This window comes from Meleagris gallopavo, chromosome 22 (assembly GCF_000146605.3).
Source record: "Meleagris gallopavo isolate NT-WF06-2002-E0010 breed Aviagen turkey brand Nicholas breeding stock chromosome 22, Turkey_5.1, whole genome shotgun sequence".
Lineage (NCBI taxonomy): Eukaryota > Metazoa > Chordata > Aves > Galliformes > Phasianidae > Meleagris > Meleagris gallopavo.
The window spans coordinates 45,288-56,609 of record NC_015032.2 but is presented as its reverse complement, the minus strand read 5'-3'; the positions used below and the strand labels follow the sequence as shown (position 1 = coordinate 56,609).

General features: G+C 42.5%; 1 protein-coding gene across 1 annotated transcript in view; it reads right to left on the bottom strand.

Moving 5' to 3' along the window:
• Positions 1-3,724: 3,724 nt before the first annotated feature.
• Positions 3,725-11,322, bottom strand: part of LOC100539637 (ATP-dependent RNA helicase DDX25-like) — a 21,002-nt gene continuing 13,404 nt past the window's right edge. The window contains 10 exon segments of the mRNA XM_010722200.3: positions 3,725-5,817; positions 6,877-7,065; positions 7,568-7,625; positions 7,627-7,731; positions 8,289-8,526; positions 8,858-9,035; positions 9,614-9,728; positions 10,083-10,185; positions 10,292-10,384; positions 10,455-10,590. Of these exon segments, the coding sequence (XP_010720502.1) occupies positions 5,738-5,817; positions 6,877-7,065; positions 7,568-7,625; positions 7,627-7,731; positions 8,289-8,526; positions 8,858-9,035; positions 9,614-9,728; positions 10,083-10,185; positions 10,292-10,384; positions 10,455-10,590 (1,295 nt within the window). The 3' untranslated portion in view covers positions 3,725-5,737.

Genomic DNA, 11,322 nt, shown 5'->3' with positions numbered 1-11,322 from the left:
GCTGTGGAGCAAGATAAACAGCATGAGATGGCAAGGCTGAGAACCGAAGGACACGTCTAGTAGAGAAAAGCAAAAGGAATGGCTCACAGCTCTGGATTAAGTGCCTCCATGCTCGGCTATGGAGAGTTTATGGAATGCTTTGTTGACATGTAAGGGCAGGTAGGAAAGTTGTAAGGGCAGATGGGAAAACTAAAAAAGAAAACTTGTGAATGTAAGTAAGTGACGTGAGAACCTGTAATAAACAATTTGGATCATCCACATCTGAGTCCATGCCTGGTTGCCACATTTGTTACTGTTCAGAAAATCAGGAATCATCTCAGCTGCTAAGCTAGAGATTTTTCTTTGTCAGCCTGTCAGGTGTTGATCTGAATGTACTTATTACACTTTTTTTGTGGCTTCTTACCTTGGATTGCATGAATTATCATTGGCCATTCTGTATTCCTTATTGCATGGAGTAATAAATAAAAAGTACATGAACAGAGAGAGGGATTAATCCCCTCATCTATAAAGACCCTTCCTCTCTCAGGTTCACAAAGGCTCTTGTTATTTCTTTATTCTGTGCCATTTCCAAACACACCATGCCACAGATGTCTGAGTAATGTGAGCACTGCACTGTTTCATATACATACCAGGTGTTGAACGATAACAAGAAGAAACTGTGGGTTACCAATTTGAAGAATCTCTGTTAATAGTTCGAGATTTTATGATTACAACTAATGCACTGACTGTATGTGCAACAACTGACCTCTCAACTCTTTCTTCCCCAGACCTATAAAAATTTCTTTTCCTCTCAATGAAGGTTGCTACAAAAAATGAGAGATCAAAATCATTAATTTAAAAGGGACATAACATTCTCCATGGAGATGTCTCTTTTCACAATTCCCTCTCAATATGAATAAGAATTGCACGCAGGTTTTTTTTTTTTTAATATAAAACGTCTAACCACAGACTCAGAAGCAAATAATGCATTTTATACAATAAAGCCAAAAAGAGGGAAATGGGCATTTTGTTGTTGAGTTCCAGTAACTCTGCTCATGTTAGTTCTCTCTGTCCTTGGTAAAAGTGATATATCGGTAGACATGGCAGAATGTCTGGACAGGAAGGGCAGATGTTTTATATGAACTTTATCTTGATTAACTTTAACTTGACTAGGATTTAGCTTTGTATTGCATTTGGTTTCATTCCATTGTATTACTTACAGGTTAGGGTTAGGCTTAGAGTTAAGGTTAGGGTTTGTGTTGGGGTTGGGGTTGGTGTTAGGGGTAGAGTTAGGGTTAGGTTTAGCATTAGGGCTTGGGCTACACCTAGGATTAGGATAAGGGTTACGGTTAGGGGGATTGCATTGCATTCCATTGTAATGCATTTAATTGCCTTGCTATGCATTACTTTTCATCCCATTGTATTACTGGTTTGGTTTAATGTTTGCGGTAGATTACACTTAGTGAAAAGGTTAGGGTTAAGTTAGCTTTATGGTTGGGATTATGACTGTATTAGATTCCATTATGTTGTATTTCGTTTCATTCCATTGCATTGTATTTCATTACACTGAATTGTGTTTGGTTTATGGTTAGAGTTTGGGTTACATTGGATTTCATTCCATTACAATGGATTGCATTTAACTTCATATCATTTCTTTGAATTGTGTTGCAGTTTGAAGAGTTAATCACATGACACCCCTCCCAATGAGAGAAGGGGGGGGAAATAGAAGAAAAAAAACAACTGAGATAGAATTGATTTATTAAAAGGAATGTGAGAGAATGTAGAATAATTAAGAAATAATAAATTAAAAATAAAAAAAGAAGGGAGGAGAGAGAACTTCTGATTGCCCTGCTCTCTGTGCTGCTGGAAACTGGAAGACAATAAAAAGGAGGGAAAAAAAGGGAAACTAAAGAACATAGAGGAAAACAGCTGTAACGCTATAATGCAATGGAAAACACAGCTATGATAGCAGGGTAGCAGAGTCCCAGGCTGAAGCAAGTGAGGATAAGCATAAGTGCAGCAGCTGGGGATGCAGAAGCAAAAGAAAAAAACTGCTTACATTCAGAAGGCCTCAGGTAGGCAGAGATCTCAAGAAAAACATTCTTGCCTCCACTGCCAACCCTTACACAAGATCTAGGAGGGGATGGATCCTGGCTGCACACAGGCACAGGTTTTCTCTTTATTGTCAACAAACATAAGTACATGATACAACTGAGTGAACAACAAAGCACTCCTCAACTGGCTGCCACGTCCCAGCTGCATTTAAGAAGGTCTATCTTCAACAGGGAATATTTGTAGAGAAATGTGTTAGTTGGAGACAGGAAGGGGGGTTGATTTTGGGACCAGTGCTCTTTAACATCTTCATCAATGACACAGATGATGGCACCAAGTACACCCTCAGCAAGTTTGCAGATGACACCAAGCTGAGTGGTGCAGCCAATACACTGGAGGGAAAGGAAGGCATCCAGAGGACAGGCTGGAGAAGTGGGCCCATAAAAACCTAATGAGGTTCAATAAGGTGCAGGGTGCTGCACTTAGGTCAGGGCAATCCCAGGTGTTTATACAGACTGGGGAAAGATCTCCTTGAGAGCAGCCCTGCAGAGATGGACTTGGGGGTCCTGGTGGACGAGCAGCTGGACATGAGCCAGCAGTGTGCGCCTGCAGCCCAGAAGGCCAACACTGTTCTGGGCTGCATTAAAAAGGGGTGGCCAGCAGGGAAAGAGAGGTGATTGTCCCCCTCTGCTCAGCTCTTGAGAGGCCCCATCTGTAGCGCTGCATCCAGGCCTGGGGCCCCCAGCACAACGAAGACGCAGAGCTCTTGGAACGGATTCAGAGCAGGACAACTAAGATGATCAGAGAGCTGGAGCACCTCTGCTATGAAGAAAGGTTGAAGGAACCAGGCTTGTTTAGCTTGGAGAAGAGAAGGCTCTGGGGGAACCTCAATGTGGCCTTCCAATACTTGAAGGGAATATATAAACAGGTGGGGGAATAACTGTTTATGATGGTGGATAGTGATAGGAGAAGGAGGAATGGGGAGGTTTAGGTTAGATATGAGGGGGAAGTCTTTCACTCTGACATTGGTGAGGCACTGAAACAGGTTGCCCAAGGGGGTTGTGGATGCCCCATCCCTGGTGGCATTCAAGGCCAGGCTGGATGTGGTCACCAACCAGCAGACCAGGCTGCCCAGACCCTGCACATAGGAGGGGGTTGGAACGAGATGGTCATTGTGGTCCTTTTCAACCCAGCCTGTTCTATGATTCTATGATATGATTCTATGATAAACACAATTAAGAAGTTGACTAAAGAGTTCATTATAGTTTTGAGATGGGACAAGTTTCTAACTCTCATACAGCAGCCAAATAGTTGGGAAGTATATGAATGAATAAAGAGTAAAGGGAAAGAAAAATGTGGAGAGCAGTGGAAAGGACATACATACAGACTGCCTGCTGAAAAGATACCCTTAGCCACAGTCAGGAGATCTGGAAGCACCGGGAAGGTAAGGGAGATCATGTAAGCAGCAGGGTAGAGCTGAGGTGGAAGCTGAGTGTGGGTTGCAGGGCATGAACACTGGCACCAAGTGTCTGTGCTCCCGTGCCCGAAGGCATCTGTGTCCTCCAAACACAGTTCTGGAAAACATTCTTTGTACTTTTTGTAAAATAAAAATAAAAATAAAAAAGAGAAAGGAAGAAAAAAGACATTAAATCTTCTAAAAACTATCACCTTTTTAAATTAAGACCCCAAAGCATTTTAGAGAATGGAAAGTTTGTTAACACATTTTATTTCTACTTTTGCCTTAAATTCTTTGCTCCCATTTTACTGACATTAATTAACATCTTCCAGATCTACAGCTTTAAAAAAAACTCACTTTGTGTCTTGCAGAGAGCCTGATACCCCCACATTTTCCTGCGTACAATTCTCTCAGTCTTTGCACAGAGCAAGCCATGTACATGGAGCTGTATGCCTTACATGCTTCTGTCAACACCTTTCTTGCTGTTTTTCTGCTGTGCTGTGACAATTTTGGCAAGCTGTTGGCACAGGTTTGCAGGAACATCTTCTGCTAACTAACGTCCACTTGTTTGAAGATCTTAATTGTGAAAAACATGGAGTAGCTAAGGAGAGAGCTGCATTAAACATGGCTTTTATATGAAAGTTAAAAGAAATGCATTAGAAAGAATATAAAAATGACAAAAACAGGTAAGAAGCAAGGGTATTACATCCATTGTCCCTGTTAATAGATGGGAATAGTTGAAAGCAGACTGTGAACTGGATACGGGAAGAAAGACTGAGCAAGAAAGCACATTCTTACTGACAGAAACCCAACTTAAAGCAGCAGCGGTCTCTCATTGCTTCACTGAACTCAATTTAGGTCTTAGGAGACAATGCTGAGCCTCTGAGTCAGGAAATAATTGTCAGTGTGTCGTGCTGTAAATCAACTGACTTCCTGCTGATCTGTCTGCTGGTAGAGTACTGGAAGACAATGCAACTGGCAAAATGAAAGCAAACATTCAGCTTCAGTTCCAGAGTAAAAATTGTCTTCCTTCCCCTCCCTTAAAACCTAGAACTTAAAAAAAAACCAAACACCTGTAAATGTTAATAACAATACTCTGAAGTTGAGAGATGCAGATGCCTGGCACGCTGAAATTCAGCTCAGTTAGTAATCTCTGTCTGTATTTGGTAAGTCTGTACTGGTTAAACCTTTGTTATGTGACAATACCTGCCTTAAGACTGACAACTCAGTAAACAATGCACCACCAACAAAATAAGGTGAAGCTGATTCCTCAATTAAAGTTTTCTAATAATAACTAGAGGGTTGAGAACAGGTAATTTTTAGGAATTTCCTGCAGAATTTGTAGGAAATGGAGATGAAAGAGGCTTTTAGCTGTTACTACCCACATCTGTCCACAGCAGATTTCTGTGGTATAACCCCATTCATTGCAATACTGCGGTGCAAATTCATAGCCTTCCATTAATTCAATCCTGATGTCAGTGAGAGGAAAATCAGGTCCACCATTAAGAGCCAAGACTTACCAATGATGTAAAACATTTTAGAGTTGACCTGAGAAAATTACTGGAGTAATTGGATGTTTTTGATGCTGTATGCTGAACACACTCTAAAACAAAGGGATCATTTAGCACCAAACTCCTTTAATTTAAAAGGAAAAAAAGAAATTAGGAAAAAAAATAGCATTTTCCCCTTGTGTTTATTATCTTTAATGAACAGTTTTTTGATTCCCCAGAGTTTCCAACTCTTCTTCACACTCCTTGAAATTAACACATTACAGAACAGTGCTTTCTCTCTTCAAGACTAGTTTCTGCACAAATCTTAGACACCAAGATGGCTGAAGTGGGACTTGTCTGCTTTAAACTTATTTCTTTCAGAGAAAAAAAAGAAAGAACAACCAACAAAACAAGGAATCGTACCCTCAGCCAACAAACATTGCCTCAGAACCACAAACCACCACCTCAAAACAAGGAACAGAGCCCAGAACAGGGCAATAGTATCCCAAACAGAGCAACAGTGCCCAAAACAGGCAAACACTGCCCGAAAATCAAGGAGCATTTCCACGAAACACCAAGGTACATTCCCCCAAAACACCAAAGAAACCAATCAGAATAATTTTTTTAGGCTGAGGGTTTTTCCCCTACTCTCCTTCTAAAATGTCACAACAAAACCAAGTACCTCCAGGAACGTAGAAAACTGGGAGATTTTCTCCTGGATTTCCCATACATTTTAAACCGAAACGTGAGTTCTTTGAAGCTAAGCCATGTTTTTTGCTAGGTTTTCCAGCTCCTCGAGCTTATCCATGCAATCTGGGTCCAGCCTCTTGATCTTGGTCTCTGTAGAAAGGAAAAAAATGTCAGTGCAAGAAGGAAAAACGTCTCTGGCAATGGCAAGGTGCCACTGCTCTGGGGCTGCTAAAAAAAAGCAAGATTTGTAGAGAGGGTTTAAGTGAAAAACATCAGTTTGGGTTGGGGTGAGATGTGATCTGGGCTCCCACATCAATTTTCATCACTCAATAGGAATTAAGGTACAATTTTCAAAGAAGTTTTATCCCCAAAACAACAAACATTTATACAATATTTTAATCTAAAAAATGGAAGATTTGGAAGATGCTCTACCCTAAAAGCAAGCAACATTTGGAAGATGTTTTATCCTTGTAAGACAGTCCTGTCCCTTCAATCTCAACATTATGATTGACTGTAGAGAATGAAGAAATAAGATCATATAATTGAGGTGACTCCATCACTTGGTTTTTCATCTTGGAAATCACACACTGGTCTGTTTGCCACATTAAGTCTCATCTTTGGAAAACAAAGAGAAAAGGGGAAAAAGAGAAAGAAAACTGAGAGAAACAAACAAACACTGATACAACTACAAAGAACAAAGAAAATTGGTAGGTTATTTAGGAAATCACAAACTCCGGGGCTCACCCTGCATTTTATAACTGGGAAAAGTGTGAGAAAAACACACCTGTGGTGGGAAGGGTAAAGGAACTGAATCACAGAATAGAATTGTTAGAAACCTGTAACAGAACATGGAAGAGGAGGCAGCAGGGAGAAACACAGAGAAGAGAGGCCAAAGAAAGCAGAAAACGGGCCTGCAAAATGGGGCAGGTCAGCGTGCTTAGCCCTGCTTCTAATCCTTGTAGTTTGTCTTCTTGTTTTGTATCATTGTATCTTTCATTATATCTTATTAAATTATATCTTCTTATTAAATCATTTCTCAGCTCTGTCTCTGCGAAGTCCCAGTCCCTGGTTGTTTGTTTTTTTTAAACCAAAAACGAAGTTCCAGCTACTGCAGAAGTGAAAAAAGTGAAAAGTGGATGACCAAGTGGTGAGCTTGTAGTCCTTGGCTGCACTGGAGGAACAGAGGAACAAGGGAGCAGGGGCACTCACGGAAATGCTCCTCTATGCAGCGCACGAGGTGCGTGCTGTGGCTGTCCACCATATTGAAGGCAATGCTCCTCTACCCAAAGCGCCTCGTCCGCCTGATGCGGTGCAAGTAGGTCTCAAAATCTGGCTGCTTCTGATGGTTGGTGGGAAGGCTGAAGTTCACCACAATCGTGACTTGGGCCACGTCAATCCCTGAGTGACAGAGGATTCTCAAAAAGAGCTTTCTACCACCCTAAAAGCCATCTCCCAGCCCCTTCCGAAGGCTGCTTCTTAATTGCTGTGCACACTGGACAAGATCACTGCTTCACTTGCACTTCTGATCACTTTTTCTCTCAAATTTCCATTCTAATCCCTCTTTCCTTGCCTTTCTGACCAATTTTTCCTTGCATTTCTGATCATTTTTTTCTCTTTGTGATCACTTCTGTGATAAACTTGCATTTATCATCCCTTTTGGCTTCGAGTCCCCATTGTGGTCAATTTTTCCTAATTCACAGAATCATATTGACAAAAGCCTCAGCTTTCATGATAAAGTTCTGCCTGTCACTGCACGGTTGGAAACCTGAAGCATGAAACCTAAGTGCTTAAAATTGTTAAAAGTGAAGGTATTTCCACACGACAGGGCTCAGAGCAAAGGAATTTTCATAGGGGAAGCAAAGCAGATTTTCACCCTTCAGTGTGTGTTTTTGGGACTGACCTCTCGCACAGACATTGGTGGTGATGAGAACCTTCTCCTTGCCATCACGAAACCTCTGGAATGACATCAGCTCTCTGCATGATGGACAGCTCTGCTGTCAGCATGGCCACTTGGTGCCCATCCTGAATCATCTTCACCGAGAGCCAGTCTGCACTCCGGCGGGTCTGCGTAAGTGGGAAAAGGCTGAGCTTTCCCAGCAGCTCTGCATCTGCTGGTCTCAATCAACGACCCTTCAACTTCCCCAAATCCTTACTACCGCTCATCTAGCTTAATGCCAATACATCACTTTACCAAATCCTTGCTTGCTCAGTGCCAGTCCTTCACATTCCCAATGCCTGTGCTCCTTTCCATTGAGCCTCTGGTGCTTTGGAATAGACAGAGCCTCAAAATAAGGTAAAAACAAGCAGGATGTTGGGACACAAAGGAGCAAAAATGATGCAGCAGGGCAAGAAGTTGGATCACAAAGTGTCTTTGCTAGACACAAAGTATAAAGGTTAAAGAAACAGAGCATGGTTTCCATGCAGTGCCCACCAAGGCAGTTAAGTAAACGTGGTCTCAACTATTAGGCGCTGTTTCCACATTGAGTTTTAAATGCTGTCTGTGGGCTTCCCATCCCTCCCCTGCATTCATTGTGGCAATCTGTGGAGCAGCACTGAGGTCACTCTTGGGTTGAGCCACCAGACAGAACACTAGTTACTCCCTGTTTGCAGATGAGATGTACCTGGCAGAAGATCATGGCCTGGCCAATGGTGATGCTGCCATAGAGGTTGCAGAGGGCCTCATACTTCTGCTCCCAGTTCCTGCAGACAAAATAGTACTGCCTAATGTTGGTCAGAGTGAGCTCCTCCTGTCGCAGCTTGATGATGATGGGCCTGGAGACAATCTGCATGGCAAATTTCCAGAGATTTTCCTTGAAGGTGGCGGAGAAAAGCAGCATCTGGCAGTTCTTGGGGAGAGCCCTGGGGCAGGAGAAGAGCTGGTCAGACCTAGCAGCTCGTTAGCACTAAGGATTCGTTAAAAAGAGGAACTACATAGCACTGTGGACTCAAGAGCACTGATAGTTTGTTAACCCATGGAATTCATTAGCATTAAGGACTCATTTACTCTAGGATTTTGTATGTTAGCACTTTCTGGTGAAAATTTTACAATTTAACAATGAATGCGAGTCTTATGGAAAAAAACAAGCAAACCAACACATTTTGGAGAAAGCAAGCCCTTTGTGAAAAATCTTACCTTCTTCCTCCCTCCTTTTGCATCTTCCCATGCCAAAAGCAGATTTCCATGACTCACCTCTGGATGCGGATGCTCTGGGAGGAGAATCCCTGCGTGTCAATCATGATGTCAGCCTCATCCAGCACAAACATGCAGATCCTCCTCATGTTGAGCAGTCTCCGCTTGAAGCACCAGTCCAGCATGGTGCCTGGTGTGCCAATGACAATCTGCTCCTCCAGCACGGTGCCTGGGGACACTGCCAGAGGGGGTGCAAAAGAAGGGAAAGAGAGGGGCAAAGGGTGCCAAAAAAAGGAGAAAGACACAGGCAAGTGTGGGCAAAAAATGGGAGACGGGTGAGGGGTGAGCAAAAAAAATGGGAAAGACATGGGAATGGAAACAAGAAAAGGGACGGACAAGGAACAAGCACGGAACAGTAAAGAAAGGGACAAGGAAGAAGGAAGGAATGGACAAGGCATGGGCAAAACAATGTGCAAAGGGGCTTCCAGCGGGAAACTCAATAAATTATATGTTTCTGTCAGTTTGATCATGTTTATCCCTCACTTCCTCAGTTCCAAAGAGAAGCTCTATCGCAGGTAGCAATTTCTGAGCTTAGTGTTTCCCTGCAGCTTTTTGAGGTTAGATATCAGCAAAATGGGTGTCTGTGTCAAAAAGAAGCCAGTGGTCATCAGGGTGGCTCCTTATCAGCAGCACATGTGAATGCAGGCTCCTTCAGCAAGCTCTGCACAACCCCTGGCACTTCAGGGCTTATGGAGCATTCCTATATTCACTTAGGGATTGCTAACCGCTGTAATCACTCATCAGGGCTGGACTAACCTCTGTTGCCCTGCACAGCATAGGTGACCCTGATGTCATTGCAGAACCGCCCCATCTTCTCTGCCACATGGCCAATCTGCAGGGCCAGCTCATAGGTGGGAGCCAGACAAAGGCACTGGGAGGGGGGGAGAGGTATTAGGCAACAGGTAAGCATCAAAAAGCATCAAAAAGCATTGAGAAGTATAAATGAGTAGCAACTAGCAACCAGGATTATAATGAGCATCAATTAGGATGTTTAATATTAGAAACTTCAAAAAACTGTAACCAGGATGCTCGAGATTACAGTGAGCAGTAACCAGGATGCTTGAGTTTATGATGAGCAGCAATGACGATACTTGAGATTATAATCAACAGCAATTACAAAATGAACACAAACCCAGAGCTCTGCCTGCAGCACACCAAAGCCATCCATAACAGGAGCAAACCTAGATCTTTGCCCCCATGCAGCGGCCGTGCCCCTGCCTCATACCTGCGGGTACCTCTCAGCACCTTTCACTCTGCTCAGCATGGCCAGGACAAATGCTGCTGTTTTGCCTGTCCCAGACTGGCTCTGCGCAATCAGATTTTGGGGTCTGCAAGGGAAATGTTAGCAGTAGAAGTCTGGGCTCTGTGCGCCAGCACCACAGGGAGGCAGAGCACTGGGGCTGGTTCACCCCTTCCTGCGGGGTCAGGACTCACGGATGTGCCATCAAGATGGGCAGAGCATTCGCCTGGATCTTCGATGGCCTGTTGAAACCCATGGTGTACACGCCCCGTAAAAGCTCCTTTTTCCTGTGAAAAAGCACAACCCGAGGCGTTCTATAGGAAGGGGGTGTGTGAGGCCAGGTGCTGGGGGACTCACAGGTGCAGCTCCTCGAAAGTTCTGATGGAGAAGAGCGGGGAGGAGGGGTCCTGCTGCAGCACCTCCACGTGGTGGCTGTTCTCTACCAGCGAGGTGTGGAGCAGCTTGTTGAGCAGTGAACTTTCAGCCAGGTTCTCTGCAAAGTAGGGACAAATATGCATTGCAGAAAACTATGAATTTGTGAAAAAAATTGATAAATTTGTGAGAAGAATATGTAAAGAAATGAATCCATGAAAAAAGGGAAGAATTAGTTGAAAAAAAAGAAGGATGAGAAAAGTTGATGATGAATGTTAAAAAAAAAAAAGGTTAATTCATGATAAAATTGTGGGGAAAAAAGGAAAAAACTCATGAAGAAATTGTGGAAGAAAAAAACGCACTGGATTCAGTCAAAAAAACTAAAACCAACTAAAACCAAGATGTATCCGTGAAAATTCCTTAGACAGAGCACCATGGATTTGTAAAATAGAAGAATAACATGAAAAAAATGATGACTTCTTGCAAAATTTCTGAAGAGAATGCAACAAATTCATGTAAAAAAGGGATGAATTCATGAAAAATCAAATGGAATTGTGAAAAATGTGTGAAATGTTTGGAAAAAAAAGATGAAAAACCTAATGAAAATATTGTGTAAAAAGAGAAAAAAAAGTGGTGAGCAGCAAGATCTCATTCACGTCTTCTAAATAGGGAGAACAAAGCATGAATTAGTGTAAAGGAAGCAATACATTTGTGAAGAAGTGGAAAAATGTGAAAAAAGTGAAAAAATGAAAAACATAATAAATTCATGAAAAAAAGAAACAAATAGGTGAAAAAAATAATAAATGTGAGGGGAAAATACATGAATCTACAGGAAAAAGGAATTTGTGAAAAA